Genomic DNA, 25,447 nt, shown 5'->3' with positions numbered 1-25,447 from the left:
GCAACTCGAACCTTCAGCTCCCTCCACAGATTTTCTATGGGATTAAGGTCTGGAGACTGGCTAGGCCACTCCAGGACCTTAATGTGCTTCTTCTTGAGCCACTCCTTTGTTGCCTTGGCCGTGTGTTTTGTGTCATTGTCATGCTGGAATACCCATCCACGACCCATTTTCAATGCCCTGGCTGAGGGAAGGAGGTACTCACCCAAGATTTGACAGTACACGGCCCCATCAAATGATGCGGTGAAGTTGTCCTGTCCCCTTAGCAGAAAAACACCCCCAAAGCATAATGTTTCCACCTCCATGTTTGACGGTGGAGATGGTGTTCTTGGGGTCATAGGCAGCATTCCTCCTCCTCCAAACACGGCGAGTTGAGTTGATGCCAAAGAGCTCAATTTTCGTCTCATCTGACCACAACACTTTCACCAGTTGTCCTCTGAATCATTCAGATGTTCATTGGCAAACTTTAGACAGGCATGTATATGTATTCTTCAGCAGGGGGACCTTGCGGGCGCTGCAGGATTTCAGTCCTTCACGGCGTAGTGTGTTACCAATTGTTTTCTTGGTGACTATGGTCCCAGCTGCCTTGAGATCATTGACAAGATCCTCCTGTGTAGTTCTGGGCTGATTCCTCACCGTTCTCATGATCATTGCAACTCCACAAGGTGAGATCTTGCATGGAACCCCAGGCCGAGGGATATTGACCGTTCTTTTGTGTTTCTTCCATTTGCGAATAATCGCACCAAATGTTGTCACCTTCTCACCAAGCTGCTTGGCGATGGTCTTGTAGCCCATTCCAGCCTTGTGTAGGTCTACAATCTTGTCCCTGACATCCTTGGAGAGCTCTTTGGTCTTGGCCATGGTGGAGAGTTTGGAATCTGATTGATTGATTGCTTCTGTGGACAGGTGTCTTTTATGCATGTAACAAGCTGCGGTTAGGAGAACTCCCTTTAAGAGTGTGCTCCTAATCTCAGCTCGTTACCTGTATAAAAGACACCTGGGAGCCAGAAATCTTTCTGATTGAGAGGGGGTCAAATACTTATTTCCCTCATTAAAATGCAAATCAATTTATAACATTTTTGACATGCGTTTTTCTCTATATTTTTGTTGTTATTCTGTCTCTCACTGTTCAAATAAACCTAACATTAAAATTATAGACTGATCATTTCTTTGTCAGTGGGCAAACATACAAAATCAGCAGGGGATGAAATACTTTTTTCCCCCACTGTATGTTGTTGTCACGTGATTTGTTATTACACTGAATATGGAGGAAGGCGTGTGGAGAGAGACATTAAAACGTTTTTAAAAATCAGAACGTATACACTTCTTCAGAATGTTCATTAACAAGGCCTATATGGTTTTGAGTCTATAGCAGCCCAGCCAGGGACAAACTATCTTCAAGTGGGGTCGGGTGGAGTCAAGTCAGAGGAGTTCTTGACTGAACAGGAACGCGCAATAGAGAGTTCTTGCAAAATGGCGTGCTATTAGGCAATACCTGGAACACCAGTTCTGGCACACCACTTGTTTGGCTTCTCTAGCCAGAGAACGCTTCTTTTGGCCGAAGATGAGAGAAGAAATGGAACACTGTGTGACAAGAGTCCGCCGCTGTCTGAAGCAAACCAAACAGAACGACAAGAACACCATTGTAAAGCATCGAATCCTCTGCTCCATTTGAGACGATCTCAATCAACTACCTTCATCTTAAATAAGGATTTGTTCTTAACTGACTTGCCTAGTTAAATAAAGGTTAAATAAGAATAAAAAAATATGGAGAGAAGCAATTGTGGTATTGCATACATTCTGGTTATGGTAGACCCCTTCACAAAGTTTCCCCAGACTTACGCTACACCGAACAAGTCCAGCAGGACTGCAGCTCGCAAGATCTTCAATGACATCATTTTGTGATTCGGCTACCCACCAGGGGAGGGAGTTCGAGAATGAACTGTTCAGAAAGTTGCAAAGCTACAGTGGGATACAATGCTCAAGAACGACCCCAAACCTTCCACAATCAAATCCAGCAGAATGCTTCAATAGAACCTTGTTAGGTATGCTGAGTAAACTGGAAGAAATACAGAAACCGAACTGGAAGGATTACCTCAACAAAGTTGTTCATGCCTATAACTCAACTGCACATGAGTCAACCCTTTTTCTTTCTCTTTGGACTAGAACCAATGTTGCCAATCGACCTGATATTCCTGAGAGAAGAATAAGGAAGAACACAGTCGTGCAGGATATGCAGAGAAAAGGAAGACTTTGATGCAGGAAGTTTACTCCAATCAAATTGCATGGAGTTCAGTACTGGAACTTGGAGACCATGTCCTGATAAGAAACCTGTCACAGAGAGGAAGACCTGGTATAATCTGTGAGGAAGAGTAGTGAACAGTCTAGTCTGTGATTCAACCATTCGATGGAATCGGACAACAAAGAGTCTTACACAGAAATCTTCTGTTACTCTGTCCTTACCTCATCGATCGACAAAACACACAGCAAAACACAGCAAACCTGAAAGAGAAAAACACAAAACACTCCTTTAAATTGTTCTTAGAACAGTAGGGAGGCAGTACTTTAGTTGGTACTTTAGTCTTTAGTTCCGTACTTTTCAGTTGGACCATGTCTCAGACTTGGAGAACTGAACACTAATGGCAAAGGAGTGGTAATGGTTCCTTGGGTTATTGAGTGATAGGAGAGAGAGAGAGAAAGTGAGAGAGAAGGACGGAGATTTGGTGGCCTTAACGGATGGCATTTGTCAATGAGTGCTGGGGCTTGAGCGTAATGACTGCACATCATGTGAGGCCAGTGACGCAGGGAGGAGGATGGAAGAACGAACAGCGAGAAAATATCTGGTCCTGGGAGACCATGGTGAGTCATCCACCCATCTGCGTCATCTGAATGGAAGAGAGAGAGAGAGAGAGAGAGAGAGAGAGAGAGAGAGAGAGAGAGAGAGAGAGAGAGAGAGAGAGAGAGAGAGAGAGACTTAAACAACCGTAGGCAGGTAAGTACACAGTTGATAGCCTACAATGTAGGAAATGACCTATGATCAAAGGGACATCTGCGTTTAATACGTGTTGCTTTCTGGCTCCTGTGAACTAGTACAACAGGGTCTGTCCTGAACACCTGCCAATTAGTATTCCTTAAACAGTTGTAGATGGACAAGATACAGACACCCGTGCTTAGGGAGGTGTGTAAGTGACTGAGCAACTGTGACGCCTGCAGGGGCAACAGCTTCAGGTTTCATTCAGGTTTCGACCAAACTACAAATCTACATTTGTTGCAAAACACTATTGACACTGTAGACCTGTGTATCACTTATTATAGGAAATAATAGTAGCCCACCAAGTCTAGCAACCATCCCATATCTTACATGCAAACATCATCCCAGAACTTCATCTCTGTGTATCATATTCGCGGAGTCTCAAGCTGTTTCTCTCTACGTTTCTAAAGTTACTCTGACCTCTACTGACAGTAAAGTGTAAAGTCATGTCAGTTCTCAGTTTATTGCCAATATTTACAGAACGCTGTATGTTTTAGCTTTTTTCCACTAGAGGGTGGCAAACATTCATTCATTCACTGCATGCCTCGGGCTGGTATTATATACTCAACAAAAATATAAATGCAACATGTAAAGTGTTGGCCCCATGTTTTATGAGATGAAATAAAAGATCCCAGAAAAGTTCCTTATGCACAAAAAGCTTATTTCTTTCAAATTCTGTGCATAAATTTGTTTACATCCCTGTTAGTGAGTATTTCTTCTTTGACAAGATAATCCATCCACCTGACAGGTGTGGCATATGAAGAAGCTGATTAAAAAGCATGATCATCACACAGGTACGTACACCTTGTGCTGGGGACAATAAACGACCACTCTAAAATATGCAGTTTTGTCACACAACACAATGCCACAGACGTCTCAAGTTTTGAGGGAGGGTTCAATTGGCATGCTGACTGCAGGAATGTCTACCAGAGCTGTTGCCAGGGAATTTAAATTGAATTTCTCTGCCTCCAACGTCATTTTAGAGAATTTGGCAGTATGTCCGACCGGCCTTACAACCTCAGATTATGCGTAACCACGCCAGCCAAGGACCTCCACATCTGGCTTCTTCACCTGCGGGATCATTTGAGGAGTATTTCTGTCTGTAATAAAGCCCTTTTGTGGGGAAAAATGTATTCATATTGGCTGGGCCTGGCTCCCCAGTGGGTGGGCCTGGCTCCCAAGTGGGTGGGCCTATGCCCTCCCCGGCCCACCTATGGCTAAGCCCCTGAGCAGTCATGTGAAATCCATAGATTAAGGCCTAATTTATTTATTTACATTTACATTTACATTTTAGTCATTTAGCAGATGCTCTTATCCAGAGCGACTTACAGTAGTGAATGCAAACATTTCATACATTTCATTTCATGCATTTTTTTATTTTTTTGTAGTATTCAATTGACTGATTTCCAGGGTTGGGTAGGTTATTTTCTAAATGTAATCCATTAAAGTTACTAGTTACCTGTCCAAAATTGTAATCAGTAATGTAACTTTTGGATAACCCAAACTCTGTAACGTAATCTGATTACATTCTGTTACTTTTAGATTACTTTCCCCTTAAGAGGCATTAGAAGAAGACACACATGTATGATACCAATTGAATGACATCTATTGCAGGATAAATCAATGTTAAAGTTTACATAGCTGGCCATATATGGATGTTAAATGTTACTTTATAGGTTGGTTATGTAGGCTTCTTCTAACTCATCGCTTTCTACTACATATAATAATACGGTTAAATTGTATCTTTACATTAAAAACCAAAGTCAATCAGAATTCAGTGATTCCAATAAATGCTATACTCCTTGATCTTCAAGAATAGGACTTGGAAATATGGAAGTATAGGTTAGCCAAATTGTTTTACCTGAGCATGACCCCAAAACGAAGTACTTATTAGCCAGCCCTAATCTGTTGTTTATGATTTTGGTGTCATGAAGGACTGATTGGGTTCATTGATTTAAGTTGAAAAATAAATGCTATGCTCATCGAATGGCATGCTTTGAGCACTACTGACAAGTGCTATTTACATGTGAAAAATGAATTCCATATGCTGCATTTGCTATAGGCCTATTCTTTACCTTTTTTTGGTGGCACTTTGATATATTGATAATATGCAGCTGTTTAAAGGGAAAATACACAGGTGAAACAATAACAAAACGGTCGCCCCGCCTCTGTTTTGGTAAGAAGCTGAGGGATGCGCCTGGAGAAATGTTACCACTCTCAGATTATTAGACAGAACTGTGGATGCAAGGACTGACCATCCATGATATAAAAATGATTGTTTTAACCATGTTATGAGGCAATACAGTGTTTGTTTACATTTACAATGTTTAAAAACGTTGGAGTAATATAAGCTTATATTTTGTGTGTGACAGTTGAACTAAGCTCATGAGGCATTTATAAGTTATATTCTTTAAGAATATACTGTATATATATACAGTATCAGTCAAAAGTTTGGACAAACCTACAGTGGCAAGAAAAAGTATGGGAACCCTTTGGAAATTCCTAGATTTCGGCATAAATTGGTCATAAAATTTGATCTGATCTTCATCTAGGTCACAACAATAGCAAAACACAGTCTGCTTAAACTAATAACACACAAACAATTATACGTGAACACATCGTGTAAACATTCACAATGCAGGGTGGAAAAAGTCTGTGAACCCTTGGAGTTCATAACTGGTTGACCCTCCTTTGGCAGTGTAACAGTGTAGGTTCCGTCCCTCTCTTCGCCCCAACCCGGGCTCGAACCAGGCACCCTTGCACACATCAACAACTGACCGAAGCACCGTTACCCATCGCGCCTCAAGAGCCACGGCCCTTGCAACGCAAGGGGAAACCCTACTTCAGGTCTCAGAGCAAGTGACGTCACCGATTGAAACGCTATTAGCGTGCACCACCGCTAACTAACTAGCCATTTCACATCGGTTACAGCAGCAACAACCTCAAACGTTTTCTGTAGTTGAGGATCAGACCTGCACAACGGCCAGGAGGAATTTTGGACCATTCCTCTTTATAAAACTGTTTCAGTTCAGCAGTATTCAAAAAAACGTTTTACCCAGTTTTCTCCCCAATTTCGTGGTATTCAATTGGTAGTTACAGACGTCTCATTGCTGCAACTCCCGTACGGGAGAGGTGAAGGTCGAGAGCCGTGCGTCCTCCGAAACAACCCAACCAAGCCGCACCGCTTCTTGACACAACCCGGAAGCCAGCCGCACAAATGTGTCGGAGGAAACACTGTGCACCTGGCGACCGTGTCAGTGTGCACTGCGCCAGGCCCGTCACAGGAGTCGCTCGTGCGCGATGGGACAAGGATATCCCTGCCAGCCAAACCCTCCCCTAACCTGGACGACGCTGGGCCAATTGTGCACCGCCCCCATGGGTCTCCCGGTCGCGGCTGGCTGCGACAGAGCCTGGACTCGAACCCAGAATCTCTAGTGGACCATCAAGCACTGCGATGCAGTCCCTTAGACCACTGCGCAACTCTGGAGGCCGTGTGAACTGCTCTCTTGAGGTCATGCCACAACATCTCAATCGGGTTGAGGTCAGGACTCTGATTGGGCCACTCTAGAAGGCGTATTTTCTTCTGTTGAAGCCATTCTGTTGTTGATTTACTTCTGTGTTTTGGGTCACATCACCCAACTTCTGTTGAGCTTCAATTGGAGGACAGACAGCCTAACATTCTCCTGCAAAATGTCTTGATAACTTGGGAATTCATTTTTCCGTCGATGATAGCAGGCTGTCCAGGCCCTGAGGCAGCAAACAGCCCCAAACCATGATGCCCCCTCCACCATACTTTACAGTTGGGATGAGGTGTTGATGTTGGTGTGCTGTGCTGTGCTGTGCCTTTTTTTTCTCCACACACAGTGTTGTGTGTTCCTTCCAAACAATTCAACTGTAGTTTCATCTGTCCACAGAATATTTTGTCAGTAGCGCTGTGGAACATCCAGGTGCACTTCTGCAAACTTCAGATGTGCAGCAATGTTTTTTTTTGGACAGCAGTGGCTTCTTCCGCGGTGTCCTCCCATGAACACCATTCTTGTTTAGTGTTTTACGTATCATAGACTCGTAAACAGACATGTTAGCCCTGTTCCAGAGATTTCTGTAAGTCTTTAGCTGACACTCTAGGATTCTTCTTAACCTCATTGAGCATTCTGCACTGTGCTCTTGCAGTCATCTTTGCAGGACGGCCACTCCTAGGGAGAGTGGCTACAGTGCTTAACTTTCTCCATTTATAGACAATATGTCTTACCGTGGACTGATGAACATCAAGGCTTTTAAATCTAAAAAATAAAGGAAAACCCTTGAATGAGTAGGTGTGTCCAAACTTTTGACTGGTACTGTATATATATGTATATATCAGTCCAAAAATGTATGTAGCAACTACAGATTGGCCATTTAAGTCTATCAAAATTGTGCAAATCTGAGTTTATTATTATTTTTTAGCATGAATTAGATTGAGCAATAAAAGCACCACTTTTATTCCAAAGGCTTGGATCCGCGCTATGCAGCTGTTGCAAGAGCGCATTTTTCACTGGCTGTCCACTGGTTTCAAAAAGATTTGTGAACAGCCATCCACAACAACCACAAATTGGATCATCTTTGGATGCCGACAGCAGTCACACAATTGGAAGACAGCTTGGACTGTAGCCTACAAAAACCTATTCCTGCTCCTTTCCCGCGATCCATCAAACACATTTGGTGTGTCATCATAGTGGTCTCTGAATTGTGGTCAGACTCGCACAGGTGGAACAAACTTAAACTTGCGCATTTTTTCAAAGCTGATTTGAATGTCATTGAGAAAACAGAAGTGTCAACAACAAAAAATTCGCAAACATCCTTTCTTAGTATAATATTTTTGTTCAGTATAGTAGTCAATGAGTGGACAAAAGACTTCTGATTTGTGATGATGGGATGTTGCTTTCTCATCGTTTTATACATATGTATTAGCTACATTATTAGCTAATACAGATCAGACTAGTCTAATATAGTGGGTTATAAAGGATACACAATAAATGGGGACATAGTTGTGGGTCCATATCACATTAGTTGATAGGCTACAATCCCACAAATACACGTACCTTGCTGTTCATGGAAAAATATCGTAATTTGGGTGTAATAATCAATTGAAAGGCATTTTGTTGTGGGAGATGCTTTACCACTTCATAACAATCATTTGAGCGGAAAGGTGCAAACAAAATTGATGGGATGGAGAATTCATATTCAGAGGATGTGGTGTGTGTTGGACATGTCAAAGACCAGTGAATGTGCCTTTCTCGTTTGGTATTATCAAATTATTATCCAATTTATTCATTGCAAATTTCTCAGGGCAGCATCCACCGGTCTGCAGGTGAAACGTCATGGCTCGGGCAGATAATCATGTATATCAAGGTTTTCAAATGGGAGGAATTTCAACCAATCGCCTGTAGACTTCAGGCGGTGGAATCCAATCATATTTGATCTTTGAATAGTGGGTGTGCCACACGGCTGGTCCTAGAGGCGCGAATAGGAAAGTGCTGCATGGCGAGTTTGGTTGAGAAGAAGTTGGATGGTGGATGGTACCACTGATGAGAAGCGGCCGAAAAAAGGGAATATTTGCAGACATTTCAAAGAATACTGAGGAATATTACATTGTTCTGCTTACTATCAGTATATTCCTAAAAGTGTCTGACTTTCATTATCACCTGCACAAGGTGAGTTTATTAGAATCGTATTCTGAGGGATGCCGGGGTGGCTAGCTGGCTAACGGATTATTTTGCCATGACTTTTCAACGATGGAGGACCTCAACCTTGCTGGCTAGTTGACGTTTAACTAGCTAGCTAGCTAACATGCTCAATTGTTTCAATGGCATTTTCTAGATAACTTAATTCAATTTTTTTTTATCGTTTTCATAATAACAAACTAATTGATATGCTCATTATAGGAAAAATTCAAAAATGTATTTCATTTCAGTGATGGTGCATGCAGCGCGAGGAGCCTAAACTGCATCATAAGTCCTGAGTCCTTTTGATGTTCATTGCTTTAGCTCATGCTAAACATATGGTATTTTAACACATTAATGTACTGCTCGGTTATGATAATAGAAGTTTCACTTTTATTTAGAAATTCAATATTGTTAAAAGTATGCTCATCAATGCAGCTAAATACAGTTTGCCCGACAATGTTAGCTAACGTTACCTAGCTAACATTAAGAATCAGCTTGATGTGTGTGGGCAATGCATATTATTCTAACCATGTTTACTCGCAAGTTTATCAGCGAAGGGCTTGGTATTATTCAACAAGGGCAGACAATGCCTTGGCTGGATGACTTGCTTTGGCATGCGGTCAGCATGATATCATAGCGGTTTTATGAGACGTAGAGAGGGGATGCAGTGGCACGACAATACGCTTGGCAGCACCCTGATCCCTCTATCCAGTGATCTGGCCCAGTTTCGGGATGAAACAACACCTTGTAAACACCCTGCTAGCCATCATCAGCTGAAGCTGGCTTGCCCAGTTGTGTGACCGGCGTCAACACATCTCATGATTATCTGTCAATATTCTCAAGTACAGCCTAATCTACTCGATATCCATATGACACATCATATCCCAATCATTCTTATCACAGTAAGAAATTACATGGCACTCTTGTCTGCTACCTGGATCAGGAAGTGTGCTTGGCTGCTTCTTTCTATTTACTCTGGTCTAGTCAGCTTAATCAGGCTCTGTAAACACTAGATACTGGTACAGAAGCTGACAGTGGTGGTCTGTGAAGCATTTCAGCTGGGCTACAAGGAAGACTGTAATTCCTCCACTCCTCCCTGAATACTTCAGGCGAGGATATATTATGTTGTTTTTCTGCAGTCATGGTGCGAAGGAGGCTGAAGTATTCTCCAAACACTGATCTAGGGTCAGCTTTCCCTTTTGGCTCTCCCTTCCAATCCCTAGTCTAGCTGAACTGGAAGAAGTCATACATATGTAGAGGGAGAGCCTCTAGTCTACCCACACATAGCTTGGCTCAGACATCAGGGTGATAATTGTCATGTGTGCTGTCTGAGGAAAGTCTCTTTTTGAGGGAGTTGGTGAGAGGGACACACTGAGGGTACTGTACTTGGACAGGGAGTGTGTTACTGTTGGAGAGTGTCCGATTTACAAGGAGACTAAGCTCAGAGCTCAGCTGTCTGTTGTTCTGGTATTTAAGATCCAGATTTTGAGGATTACCGGTACTCTGTATCCCAAACTACCCCTGGGCATCACATTCATCATTAGATCTACAGGAGATCTTCGGTAGGCGCTAGGGGTTGACCTGAGTTTTTAAATAATGGTTTTAACTCAACCAATGTGTTTACTGTTTGTGTCTCCCGTCCAGGTGTCCTAGTGTGTTCTGGTTGTACCCCAGAGATGGCACAGCGGAGCGGGCAGGAGGACCCGGAGCGGTACCTGTTCGTGGACCGCGCCGTGGTCTGCAACCCGGCCACGCAGGCCGACTGGACGGCCAAGAAGCTCGTATGGATCCCCTCGGAGCGCCACGGCTTCGAGGCGGCCAGCATCCGCGAGGAGCGCGGCGACGAGGTGGTGGTGGAGTTGGTTGAGAACAGCAAGAAGGCCATGGTGAACAAGGACGATATCCAGAAGATGAACCCTCCCAAGTTCAGTAAGGTGGAGGACATGGCCGAGCTCACGTGTTTGAACGAGGCCTCAGTGCTGCACAACCTCAAAGACCGCTACTACTCTGGCCTCATCTACGTAAGTAGGATAGAAGTCCTGCTTTTTCTGACTTGAGAAAGCCAGGTGTAGGCTTCTTTACCTTACATTGGTATCTTATTGAAGTGGACCAGTAGCCTTTCCTCTCCCTTTTTGGTATATTGTACCCAACTACCCATCACATCAATCAACATTGTCCAATACCAAACCCACTGAGACCCCCAAAACCATGTGGCCTTAGATACACCACCATACCCCAGGGTTCTAATAAGTTGGCAATGGCATTAGCAATGTCCCAGATAACCAGGGTTTCCCCTGTGATTACGGCCCACTTAGTGACATGACATGCATTCCTGGAATAGATGGAATGTTAGTTAGCCGCCTGAGACCCAGAGAGAAGGGAGGACAACTGTGATTGCCTCCACAGTTCCACAGCACCAGCTATTCCTGTGGTTCTCTCCCCAGGTGGCTGCAATAAGAGGCAGAAGGACAGCTCGGGAGATGAGGTCATTTTGGAATGTTAATGAAGCAGAGGTTTTATGAGGGAATCTATGAGGGATTTAATGCTTTTAAAAAAAGTTTCTATGGCTTATGGAGTGGTCCTAGTTAATGGCTTGTTGGCTGATGTGGGAGTATGTAATTAGTTCCCATGGGTTGCATTTTCAGCTCTCTAACCCTGACCCCTCTCAATTATCAAACATTATCACACTCCAATGCTCTAGGGCAGGGTTCACCAACTGGCGGCCCACGGCCCGATTAAGACATTTTTTTTGTTATTTCATTTTTAATTTTGTTTTATTGTTGGACATAGCTAAAATACTGTTAAAACACCAGGAAATCTGATTTAAATTTTGGAAATCTGTTCAAGTATTCCCACACATAATAGAGAGAAACATGGGATCGTATAGAAATGTAAGCAAGGTTTGAAATTATTATGTTTTAGTCAAATATTTTATCGGTTTGAGCTTCTTGCTACAAATTATTTGTAATTATGTACCAGCCCCCCGACCATCTGGTCAACAACAAATTGTTGTTGATCCCTACTAGTAACGAAGCGGGCCACTTTGTCATAGTAACTGACCTGCTAGAAATGACAAGAAGGCCTCTCGACCCAAACCCTATGCCCCGTCCAACACACTCCCCGGCAGGGGCTGGATTGCTAGGTGAGCACCAGGCTTTAGTGAGGCCCTGTCGGTGCTCCATCCATCCATGTGGCTAGTAGTGCTAATGTAATGGCTCCCTGCCAATGGGCCTGATCTGCAGTAATCAGCCAGCCAGGGAGGGAGGCTCGTGCTGAGTCATTCACACAGACTAACTGTACCGCCTTCACAGGGCTCTTTGTCTCCCTGCAGATAAGCAACAGCTGGCCCTGAATAATTGGCATATTTTCAACCTTCAGTAGTACTGCACCTAACCCACTACTTGATTAAAAAATAACTCCCTGTCAAGTAGGGCTGACCACATTTAGTCGACTGGTCGATTGTTTGGTCGTAAATAGATTTTGTTTTTCATGCTGCACAAGGCACCTTGTCTATTTTTCACCTGTCTCAGTGGACTAATCCACTGCGGAGGCCACGGAGATGGCACAGTCCGTCACTCTTATAACATGTGCTACTGAAATTGTAAATGGTTATATAATGTAAGAATAATGGTGCAACACTAATAAATATATTATTTTATAACAAATGCGCTTTCTCCCGGGAGGGATAGCGGTCGCTGTCCGTGGTTCTGAAACGTAATCTTCAGGGCGCTGTTGAATTGGCGCCTTTCCCTATATGTTGCTATGTGCATAATGGCGAAGTTAACCAGCATATTGGTGTTGAGAACAATGGCAGAGGAAACGAGGAAACAGCCCCTGCCTTAATTGTCTAACAAAATTGAGGAGAGAGGAAACCCCCAAGTTAATTAGGTCTATAATCAATAGCCTAACTGTTAAACGTGCCTGGCTTCATAAATCATCCATATAGATCTAAATTATATAACCAATAAGGCAGATCCTGCTTCTGTTGCCAGAATGAGTGTTTGTTTGCAGCTCTCGCTCGTATAGCCTCCTTTTTCTTGATCTTCTTGTTCTTATTTTTATTGTTACAATTATTATTATGAACACCATTATAATAAGTCATGTCATTATCATCTGAAACCCTACCTCTTCAAACAGTATCTTAAATAATCCTCCTCACCTCCTCAATTAAAGGATTTATATATATATATAAAAAAATCTGTTAGAACAGACTATGGTATATTTATAGTTTATTTAGTGTTGCTTACACTGTTCCAAATGGTGAGAAAAAAGTATAATATTGTAATCTAAAGGCACCTGTTTGGTACACAATACTCACACAGCGCTTGTTCCTATATCCCTTCCTTTTTCTTCATCTGTAATAGTTTCCACAACTAAGTCAAATGTCTTCCACACATCTGACTTCCCCTTTCCCTCCTGAGCAATTCCCCCGTTTCGATTTTCTTTTTCATGTCCTCCGCATCCATTTTGCTGTTACATGTGTTACGATGTTCTGAGTTTGTTATAACAAATGTATTGAGGTGATTATAATAGGCTATAGGTCAGGACCTATTGGTCACGTGAATGCATGGTATGTATACATGTTTCACGTAAAGAGAGCAAGGGTTGAGGGAACAGGGAATGTTGTTTTTTTAATACAAATTAGGTATTTTGGTAATAGAACCTTTCAGCCAGAGAAACAAGTAAGAATCTAAATGGCTGTAATTATGTTGCAGCTTCAGCACGGACAGCGACAGCGCGATAAACACTTGCTGTGCTGTGGTGCCTGTTCGCTGAGGCACTCGCAAACAGGCACCATTTATTTTTAACACAGTGTGGCCATCGGGTTCCCTCTTGAGCTATTTGTGTCTTAAGTATTTCATCAAACAATGTGCTTAAAGCATCAGACAAGCTCAGTGCATATAGTTGATTTTATTCAAAGACATATGGTGTGTCTATATATGGAAAAATACATGTTCTACAGATGACTGTCGACCAAGATTTTTTTTAGTCAGAGACATCCCTACTGTCAAGTTCGCTGGATCTGTATTAGGTTTGGGCGGTATCCAGATTGTCATACCGGCCTTGTGCCATCCCGGGATATCCGGTATTACCGGCACTGAACACTAAGGGCGCTATTTTCAAAAAGGGAAAGGGGGGATACTTTCTCAGTTGCACAACTGAATGCATTCAACCGAAATGTGTATTGAACATTTAAAGATGCACTATGCAGAAATCGCCATTTCCTGGATTCTAAAATGTGTATAGTTTGCCTAATTTCAGTTTGTAACAAAATAAGCTGCTTTAATTTACTCCCGAGAGCAGTTGTTTTTGGCAGTTACTTGAAGAAGAACGGCAGATTTTTCCACCTTGCTGGCTTGTGCATTCGAATCATCAACCTTTCGGTTACCGGCCCAATGCTCTTAACCACTAGGCTACCTCTAGGCTACGCAACTGAGCCTCTTTAATCCGCAGGTTAGCAATGCTAACAGGTACATGTAAAATCCCATATAGAATGCTAACTAAATGCTAACGAGAGCATTGCGAACATTTTAGACATTTTATCCTAAACTATTGGCAGGACAGCTATCCCAGCTAATAAAGTTAATCAAGTAACAAAAAAATGCTACTCACAGTTTGCTGCACACACAAAACAAATATTAGACAGCAAGGCTCTTGATTAGGGTTTCCTTTAGCAGGTAATAGCCGCCTTTTGGCCAATAAAAAAATGTAAAAGCAGAGAAATAAAATTGCCACTGGCCTGTCCTTGGCCAGGAGAAGAAAAAAATTCCCATAGCAAAATAATGCTTATTAATGCCTATTCATTGATGGAAATACTAGTCGATGTAAATGCATTTGACTGGTCATGCTTATTGGTCTATAGGTTAATTTGCATAATTTAGTGCAATGAAATTGGCGCTTGTGTATATTTGTTATGTATCTTATTTAGCACACACACGCATAGCATACAGATACAGACCTTTTTAATGGTAAATCTGTCAGACAGCGCTTTTATAAGCCCAGTCATTGCACATTAATTCTAAATGCAATCACGTGTTGAAAATAGTTTTGATGGCCACAATTTAAAAAGAGCTACTATTTTTATTTCTCAAGGGAAGGCAGGCTTCATCAGAGCGTCACACACCACTTTGCAATGAACTGAAGCCTGTATGCATTTGGAAAACATATACTTAATGATTTGAAACCTGAATGTTTTACTACATATTATGAGGAATGTTTTACCTTGCTTCAAAGTCGCCTAGGCAAATCCGACCATATCTGTGGAGGCAATAACTTTCATAAAGACTTGCATATGCCATTGAAACCAGTAACCTATTGTTTTATAAAGACTTCCATATGCCATTGAAACCAGTAACCTATTTCTCTCATGTTCTATTGGTTTTCAACTTTCTTTCATTGTCCAGTAGCCAAGGGACAATCCTAGTCATATTAGCAACCCATGCTAGTTGTTGCATATTAGAATTCCCCTATTCTAAATTTGTAACTGATATTTTCATCTGTCACTTTGACAACGGTATTTTCCCACTAATTGCATTATGAAACAAATTTTCACACGTAGCCTACTGCCTTGTGCGCATTGCTGTGGTTATAATGTGAAGAAATAATTGTTTATCAACATTTTAAGCTTAATGTTTTTATCTGTTGCAGCAGACTCATTGCTTTAGAATTTATTCTAGGCCTAGGCCTCCTGCTGGTTATATGAATTTGGGATCTTTCGTCCCACAACTGTCATAGAGTCTGTTTGAGCTATTTCCTTCTCGACAAGCTGACCAATAGAATAGGTCAACTTTTCTAGTATGAGGAGTAGTAGATTGACAGGGGCTAGTGATTTTGCTGTTCGTTACTCATCTTTTTGGCTGAGGAAAAGTACATGTGGACAGTTATTCTAACATCTTCAAAGTGTGCAGTGGAATTCAGTAAGAAGGACGCACGTCATTGCATCCTCATACAATGTTCTGTTATTAAGATAAATTGCCATAATCTAAATGGGATTTCTGTCATTCTGAGCACCGTGGGTGGACGCCCTAATCAGGTTATGGATATGGGTCCGGTAAATTTATCAAATGTCCGGTAAATTAAAATGGTGGCAGTCAAATGTCCAGGGTCACATTTTCCTAAAGGAAACCCTGCTCTTGATCCAGGAGGGGACTCTCTGCTGTTACCAAACGAAGAAGCTAACCACTAAATTAGCAAACCAAATGCAGAACTGCAGAGCATTTAGAAACTTTTACACAGTTAACTTAGTTATTAGATATCTAGCTAGCAAACATTTAGTTGTGAATGTAACTACATTACCTGGCGTGTGCTGCATAACAGCTCCGACAAGGCTCCGGTCTGTCATTGTTGTGTGCTTGTAAACAAACACCACGTGACTGGGGACTACCGGTACTTCAGTATGAAAAAGTATCTGACCGGTGAAATGAAGAACGCAATCTTCTTGATCTCCTAACTTATTGCACAAGTTGAGTGCTGGTATTGACTTAAAGTAGCTACAAATATTCAAATGTATTAAACTTCAAAGAAATAGTTTCAATGGTAATGACGATATTGAAAAACCATCCTGTGAACTATTTCCATATACCCCAGTATACGTGTATATACGGTATACTGCCCAAACCTAATCGCTCTCTCCCTCTTTGTCTCTCCCTCCATCTCTTTTAAAACATTTATTCTTACCTCCTTTGGTGTCATAGTTTGTCATTTTTCTAGTTTCCTCAGATCAAGTAAAGCAATGCCAGGGGAGAAGTAGACTGCCGTAGTTAATATGTCATGACAGCCCAGAAGCAGCATGTGCTGCCTGTAGAGAAGTTTACTTCTATTCTAGACAATTACACCCTGACACAGTTTGGAGGGGGAGATATTCATTTTATTCTGAGAGCTTTATATTATATATACAGTGCATTCGGAAAGTATTCAGACCCCTTGACTTTTTCCACATTTTGTTACAGCCTGATTCAAAAATTGATTAAATAGTTTTTCCCCCTCAATCTACACACAATACTCCATAATGACAAAACAAAAACAGGTTTGTAGAAATTTGTGTGAATTTATAAAAAATAAAAATGCCTTATTTACGTAAGTATTCAGACCCTTTACGCAGTACTTTGTTGAAACACCTTTGACAGTGATTACAGCCTCGATCCGTCTTGGGTATGATGCTACAAACTTGGCACCTGTATTTGCGGAGTTTCTCCCATTCATCTGTGCAGATCTTCTCAAGCTCTGTCAAGTTGGATGTCAAGTTGGATGGGGAGCGTCGCTGCACAGCTATTTTCAGGTTTCCAGAGATGTTAGATTGGGCTCAAGTCCGGGCTCTGGCTGGGCCACTCAAGGACATTCAGAGACTTGTCCCGAAGCCACTCCTGCGTTGTCTTGGCTGTATGCTTAGCGTCATTGTCCTGTTGGAAGGTGAACCTTCGCTCCATTCTGAGGTCCTGAGCACTCTGGAGCAGGTTTTCATCAAGGATCTCTCTGTACTTTGCTCCGTTCATCTTTCCCTCAATCCTGACTAGTCTCCCAGTCCCTGCCGCTGAAAAACATGCCCACAGCATGATTCTACCACCACCATGCTTCACCGTAGGGATAGTGCCAGGTTTTCTCCAGACGCGATGCTTGGTATTTAGGCCAAATAGTTGATTCTTGGTTTCATCAGACCGGAGAATCTTGTTTCTCATGGTCTGAGAGTCCTTTAGGTGCCTTTTGGCAAACTCCAAGCAGGCTGTCATGTGCCTTTTACTGAGGAGTGGCTTCTGTCTAGGCACTCTACTATAAAGGCCTGATTGGTGGAGTGCTGCAGAGATTGTTGTCCTTCTGGAAGGTTCTCCCTTCTCCACACAGGAACTCTAGAGCTCTGTCAGAGTAACCATCAGGTTCTTGGTCACCTCCCTGATGAAGCCCTTCTCCCTTGTTTGCTTGGTTTGGCTGGGTGGCCAGCTCTAGGAAGAGTCTTGGTGGTTGCAAACTTCTTCCATTTAAGAATGATGTAGGCCACTGTGTTCTTGGGGACCTTTAATGCTGCAGACATTTTGTGGTACTCTTCCCACAATCCTGTTTCTGGATTCTACGGACAATTCCTTCGACCTCATGGAAACGCACAAAACAACAAAGAATAGACGATACGTGAAGCTCAAGCAGTGCTCATAGGCAACTACACAGAAACAAGATCCCACAAACACAGGTGGGAAAAATAACTACTTAAATATGATCCCCAATTAGAGACAACGATTACCAGCTACCTCTAATTGGGAATCATACAAAACACCAACATAGAAAAAGAAACTAAACACAACATAGACATAGATATACTAGATCACCCCCTAGGTACGCCCTGACCTACTACACCATAGAGAAACAATGGCTCTCTATGGTCAGGGCGTGACAGTAACCCCCCCCCCCCCTCCCCAAAGGTGCGGTCTCCGGCCGCAAAACCTGAAACCAAATGGGGAGGGTGGGGGGGTGATTAGTGTCGGTCGCAGCTCTGGTGCGGAACGAAGAACCCGCTCATCCCGCGGATCCGCCAGCATCGGGGGCGGCTCTGGTGCGGGACAAAGAACCCGCTGAGCTTGCGGATCCACCAGCTTTGGTGGCGGTTCTTGTGCGGGCCGAAGAACCCTCTCATCCCGTGGATCCAGCCATGGACCCGGGCTGAACACTGTGCCTGGACTGGACCTCGATGTCAAGGAAGGCTCCTGCCATGGAGCGGGACTGGACACCGTATCTGGACTGAGCACCGGTGCAGAAGAAGACTCCGGCCATGGAGCAGGACTGGACGCCGTGCTTGGACTGGGCATCGGCGCAGGGGAAGGCTCCGGCCTTGGAGCTGGACTGGACACTGTGCCTGGACTGGGCACCGGCGCAGAGGGAGGCTCCTGCCCTGGAGCAGGACTGGACGCCTTGCCTGGAAGCTCCGGACCGCTAACCCCCGCTGGAGGCTCCGGAATGTTGACCGTCGCAGGAGGTTCCGGACTGTGGACCGTCGCAGGAGGTTCCGGACTGTGGACCGTCGCAGGAGGTTCCGGACTGTGGACCGTCGCAGGAGGTTCCGGACTGTGGACCGTCGCCGGAAGCTCCGGACTGGGGACCGTCGCCGGAAGTTCTGGACTGTGAACCGTTGCCGAACTGCTCAAGCAGTGCTCATAGGCCACTACACAGAAACAAGATCCCACAAACACAGGTGGGAAAAATAACTACTTAAATATGATCCCCAATTAGAGACAACGATTACCAGCTGCCTCTAATTGGGAATCATACAAAACACCAGGATAGAAAAAGAAACTAAACACAACATAGACATAGATATACTAGATCACCCCCTAGTCACGCCCTGACCTACTACACCATAGACAAACAATGGCTCTCTATGGTCAGGGTGGGACAGGCCATGACAGGGTCTTGATCTGGTGGTCCTCCATCCACATCTATTGACCTGGCTGCGTGGCATGAAGCATTGTCCTGCTGGGAAAAACAATCCTCAGAGTTGGGGAACATTGTCAGAGCAGAAGGAATCACGTTTTCTTCCAGGACAACCTTGTACGTGGTTTGATTCATGCGTCCTCCACAAAGACAAATCTGCCCGATTCTAGCCTCGCTGAAGCACCTCCAGATCATCACTGATTCTCCACCAAATTTCACAATGGGTGCGAGACCTGGAGTCAGAGTGTGCTTCAGCAAGGCTAGAATCAGGCATCAAACAAAGCCGAACTGCTTGAATTTCAAGTCAAACAGGGGTTTCCAGATGGGTTGTCAAAGCTCTTTTGAAGAAGCACAAAGAAACGGGCAACGTTGAGGACCGTAGACGCAGTGGTCGGCCAAGGAAACTTACTGTAGCAGATGAAAGACACATCATGCTTACTTCACTTCGCAATCAGAAGATGTCCAGCAGTGCCATCAGCTCAGAATTGGTAGAAAACAGAGGGACACTGTCCAGGGACACTGACCCATCTACTGTCCAGAGAAGTCTGGTCAGATGTGGCCTTCATGGAAGACTTGCGGCCAAAAAGCCATACCTCCGACGTGGAAACAAGGCCAAGCGACTCAACTATGCACGAAAACACAGGAACTGGGGTGGAGAAAAATGTCAGCAGGTGCTCTGGACTGATGAGTCAACATTTGAAATATTTGGCTGTAGCAGAAGGCAGTTTTTTTGCCGAAGGGCTGGAGAGCGGTACATGAATGAGTATCTGCAGGCAACAGTGAAGCATGGTGGAGATTCCTATCAAGTTTGGGGTTGCATTTCTGCAAAGAGTTGGGGATTTGGTCAGAATGAATGGTCTCCTCAATGCTGAGAAGTACAGGCAACTTATCCATCATGAAATACCATCAGGGAGGCATCTGATTGGCCCCAAATTTATTCTGCAGCATGACAACGACCTCAAACATACAGCGAAAGTCATTAAGAACTATCTTCAACGTAAAGAATAACAAGGAGTCCTGGAAGGACAGAGCCCTGATCTCAACATCATCAAGTCTGTCTGGGATTACATGAAGAAAGAGAAGCACCTGAGGCTGCCTAAATCCACAGAAGAACTGTGGTTAGTTCTCCAAGATGTTTGGGCCAACCTACCTGCCGAGTTCCTTCAAAAATTGTGTGCAAGTGTACCTAGAAGAATTGATGCTGTTTTGAAGGCAAAGCTTGGTCACACCAAATATTGATTTGATGTTGATTTTTCTTCTGCTCATTCACTTTGAATTTTGTTAATTGATAAATATAAACTATTAACATGTCTATTTTTGAAAGCATTCTTACTTTACAGCATTTTTCCACACCTGCCTAAAACTTTTGCACAGTACTGTAGGTTTTGGTTGATGTTTGATCCTGTGACTTTAATGACTCTCGGGTCACAGTGTAAAAAAACTGTCTCCTCTGTCTCTCTGGTGGTGCTGATGGATATTGGTTTGATTTTGCGAGGCTGTACATTACAGTTTCTTTCTTGTAAAATAGGTTTTATATGCACTCCATTCATAAAAGAACAACACCAAGCTTTACAGGGAGCTCTGCCAATCCTAAACTCTCCTGGTGCCACAGGTTCTTGACCCCTGGCTACCCTATGCTGATTAGATAGAATGTCATAGGCTGAGAACTGTAGGACTCTCAGAGCCAAAGATCGTTAATAAGCATGATGTGTGACGACCAAGTCAAGGTCCCCTCCTTTCAATCCAATACAGTAGAGGCCAGGGGACATTTCATAGGGAACAGTCCCACTTTGAAACTGCCACTGACTCAATCCTCAACAACGCTGATGTGCCCTAAGTGCGTATTGAACAGAGGCTGTTGAGGGGTAAGGAAGGACACTTGTCTGTTTTTGGTAGTGCTGAGCAATAAACAGTTTTTTTCCCCCTGTGCACACATTGCACAGTTTCTCTAGAAATTAATCAGATACAGCCTGAACTGTAATGTAGTTGGGAGTTATAGTTTCCAACAGGGACAATATTTTACATAGTTTAGCGCATAATATGTGGTAATTAACTACAATAGCCATAATCCATTGCGCATCTACAGTTGAAGTCGGAAGTTTACATACACCTTAGCCAAATACATTTAAACTCAGTTTTTCACAACTCCTGACATTTAATCCTAGTAAAGATTCCCTTTATTAGGTCAGTTAGGATCACCACTTTATTTTAAGAATGTGAAATGACAGAATAATAATAGAGAGAATGATTTATTTCATCTTTAATTTCTTTCATCACATTCCCAGTGGGTCAGAAGTTTACATACACTCAATTAGTATTTGGTAGCATTGCCTTTAAATTATTTAACTTGGGTCAAACGTTTTGGGTAGCCTTCCACAAGCTTCCCACAATAAGTTGGGTGAATTTTGGCCCATTCCTCCTGACAGAGCTGGTGTAACTGAGTCAGGTTTGTAGGCCTCCTTGCTCGCACACACTTTTTCAGTTCTGCCAGAAATGTTCTATAGGGTTGAGGTCAGGGCTTTGTGATGGCCACTCCAATACCTTGACTTTGTTGTCCTTAAGCCATTTTGCCACAACTTTGGAAGTATGCTTGGGGTCATTGTCCATTTGGAAGACCCATTTGCGACTAAGCTTTAACTTCCTGACTGATGTCTTGAGATGTTGCTTCAATATATCCACATAATTTTCCTCCCTCATAATGCCATCTATTTTGTGAAGTGCACCAGTCCCTCCTGCAGCAAAGCACCCCCACAACATGATGCTGCCACCCCCGTGCTTCACGGTTGGGATGGTGTTCTTCGGCTTGCAAGCCTCCCCCTTTTTCCTCCAAACATAATGATGGTCATTATGGCCAAACAGTTCTATTTTTGTTTCATCAGACCAGAGGACATTTCTCCAAAAAGTACGATCTTTGACCCCATGTGCAGTTGCAAACCGTAGTCTGGATTTTTTATGGTGGTTTTGGAGCAGTGGCTTCTTCCTTGCTGAGCGGCCTTTCATGTTATGTCGATATAGGACTCGTTTTACTGTGGATATAGATACTTTTGTACCTGTTTCCTCCAGCATCTTCACAAGGTCCTTTGCTGTTGTTCTGGGATTGATTTGCACTTTTCGCACTTAAGTACATTTTTCATCTCTAGGAGACAGAACACGTCTCCTTCCTGAGCGGTATGACGGCTGCGTGGTCCCATTGTGTTTATACTTGCGTACTAATTTCCCATGATGTCAAGCAGAGGCACTGAGTTTTAAGGTAGGCCTTTGAATACATCTACAGGTACACCTCCAATTGACTCAAATTATGTCAATTAGCCTATGGTAAGCTTCTAAAGCCATGACATCATTTTCTGGAATTTTCCAAGCTGTTTAAAGTCACAGTCAACGTAGTGTATGTAAACTTCTGACCCACTGGAATTGTGATACAGTGAATTATAAGTAAAATAATCTGTCTGTAAACAATTGTTGGAAAAATTGCTTGTGTCATGCACAAAGTAGATGTCCTAACCGACTTGCCAAAACTATAGTTTTTTTAACAAGAAATTTGTGGAGTGGTTGAAAAACGGGTTTTAATGACTCCAATCTAAGTGTATGTAAACTTCCGACTTCAACTGTACTTGTCCGGTCTGTGCTTCTTTTACGCCTGCTGCAGAAGAGATAAAATAATTCACGATTGTGAGAGGAAGGATATAGAGAGCAGCTGTTGCTTCTCGAGGTCTCTCTACCTGGAAATGTGTGATCTAAGTGATTGATAGTTGCTATTCAGCAGTCATAAAAATATACCTTATTTACTTTGAAGAACTACTAAAATAGTGGTTTTGTCAGACAGTATAGACAGCAGCTCTATAGAGATGAGATGATGACTTGGAATGAAATAATTGTCATCATATAAAACACATTTAATTAACAAGTGAAATATTTGAGTAAAGTGAAGAAAGGTTGATAAGCAGTTCATGGGCATTACTACCATCATGGGACTTTTATTAATTGTTTTATTCTATGTTACAGCATTTAACCCACATAATGCATAGTGCATTTAATGTTTAAAAAAAGTAATTGAAACCGAAATCGAAACAGTGATATGTTTTTTGTAATCGAACCGAAACCGAACCGACCTCAAAAAGCACTAATTGCTCAGCACTCGTTTTTTGGTCAGCTGCATAGCGTTCTCGTTTCCCCTTGTGGTCTGTGGCCAACCTCAATGGCTCCAGGAAAGGGCTAGCTTTTGGGCTGAATGTGTGATGTGTTATTAAATGCATGTGTTTCTGTAACCTTTTAAGTAACAGTATCTGCTGTATCCTTTGTACTGCAACAGTGCAGACTGGGAAGATGGCCCAAGGCCTGGGGCTTTGAGTTGATGTTTGGTTACCTTCATCTGCAGACATCCCTTCTTCAGTCTCCCCTAAGCCTGGCTTTCACTAGAACATGGGTCTCTGTTTTCAATTGAAACCAGTGGGTCAGTTATGTTTTTCACATAAAGAAAATATTCTCTTGATATATTTTTTAAGTCCCCATAAGCAGACAAATGGGTCCCAAACCACTCCTTTCCTGCCTGATGCCTCAGACTCGCAGCCTGGTCAGAGGGCCCGCTGGGATGAGTATGAGGCAGAGATCAGTATGCGAACACAGCACACACAAACACACACACACACTGTGTAGATGGAGCAAAACTGCTTGCTCTGCGCTAGTGCGCCATTGGTCTCCTCCCACGCTCAGACCCCAATGCTATTGGAGTACTGGAAATGAAGCACTGCTCATAGTGAATGATATTAGACCATTCTCTCTCTAAACCCTTTGAAAATCCTGTTCTCCATAATCATCGCCTCTTTTCAATATGCTATGACAATCAAAATGGAGTGGCACTGAGCTAAGCTTCGCAGACGGAACAATGTCGAGAATGACAATGAAAACATCCACTCTCTCCATGGAGACGCCCTCAACTCTTGCTGTTGCTCAGCTACGCTCAGCTTGGGCTTGGCAAGGGGGACCACTTGGACATTTCCGGAGAACTGGGAACCTAGTCAACTGTGTCGGAGTTCTCCGTTGTTAACCACAGCCTGGCTATCTGGGTACACTACTTTGTTGTACTGAGAGACAGGTTCTTGGCCCACGCCTCCCTCCACCTAAGGCACAGTGCTGTATGAGATATATATTTTCTTGGCCGGCGTCTCACCCCGGTCTCTACTGTATTGAGAGAGAGGGACAGGTTCTTCGCCAAGTCCTCCTTCCCTTCATATACCTCCTACACGTCTCACCCCCGTCTGCAGACACATAGCCCCACTAACCCCCAAGTACTCCCCAGGGGCTGCCATCCAGGCTGGGAAGCTGAGTCATATCTCTCCCCGACCCTGCTGCTGCCTCTGGGTCTGGGCTGCGCCGGCCGGAGCGCTGATCCGTCTGCCTGGCGCTGCGCCCACTGTGGGTGGGAAGGGGAAGGGGCGACAGGTGGTGTGGTGTTTCCGCTGGCCCTACTCTGCTGCCAGCTAAAGGTGACGCTTGCAAATATGTGGGGATCTGTGGATTCCACAGGAATCTCTTCCATAACTCCATACATATTCACCAACTAGTGCACCAAGATGAATCACACTAGAATGTTGGTTACCCCTGTGTAGCCACATACCCCATGCTAGTGACCCCTGCATCCATAATTCTTCTCCCCAAAAAGCGACCTAGTCCCTCAATGTGACTCATGAACATTCATCCCGCCGCACTTGATTTCTTCCTTTTGTGGCGTATTTTTCTTGACATTTTAATTTTTACATTTTACTGCATTGTTAAGAGCAATTAACATAAGCGTTTCGCCGCACCGCTATAACACCTGCTAAACTGTGTACACGACCAATATGATTTGATTTTGGTTTGAACAACAAATCTCTGCTTCCTCCCGAGCTTGTTGTTGCTGTGGCTGGCCCATGATCAGGCTATATCTCTGCCCTTCCGAGGGATCTGTCTATGTACATATGAAAGACTGGCCATCTGGTGACCCACTCACCCCTCCTCTAATGCACACCATGATATCCCCCAAAATCACTGACCACGTGTCCTCTCAAAGTGACATTCAAAGTGACATTCTGCATGGTGATGGTGATTGTCTCATTTCCATTCATCACAACCTTCAATATATTGGCATTATTAGTATACCACATAACAATGCCACAAGCCCCAGTCATGCTCTAGCCAAATAGAGTAAAATAAAAGTCCCCTGTGGTCCAAAGACTGAGATAAGAGGCGAAGCAGCTAGCTGATGTGTGAGCGGACATGTTTGTTTTGTCTCCCAGAGGAGAAGGAGTGTGTGTGACTCACAATCGCA

General features: G+C 43.4%; 1 protein-coding gene across 7 annotated transcripts in view; it reads left to right on the top strand.

Moving 5' to 3' along the window:
- Nucleotides 1-2,596: 2,596 nt before the first annotated feature.
- Nucleotides 2,597-25,447, top strand: part of LOC115178517 (myosin-10-like) — a 100,895-nt gene continuing 78,044 nt past the window's right edge. For 6 of the 7 annotated variants that reach the window (XM_029739746.1, XM_029739745.1, XM_029739742.1 and 3 more), the window contains exons 1-2: nt 2,597-2,856; nt 10,375-10,751. In XM_029739746.1, coding sequence (XP_029595606.1) covers nt 2,811-2,856; nt 10,375-10,751 — 423 coding nt within the window. In that variant the 5' untranslated portion in view covers nt 2,597-2,810. Of the gene's footprint in view, nt 2,857-8,555; nt 8,719-10,374; nt 10,752-25,447 lie in introns of those variants that run through there. The other variant, XM_029739747.1, reaches the window with a different exon arrangement.

This window comes from Salmo trutta, chromosome 38, assembly GCF_901001165.1.
Source record: "Salmo trutta chromosome 38, fSalTru1.1, whole genome shotgun sequence".
Taxonomy (NCBI): domain Eukaryota; kingdom Metazoa; phylum Chordata; class Actinopteri; order Salmoniformes; family Salmonidae; genus Salmo; species Salmo trutta.
Note: the sequence above shows the minus strand (reverse complement) of the source record. Positions and strands in the feature narration are given on the sequence as shown.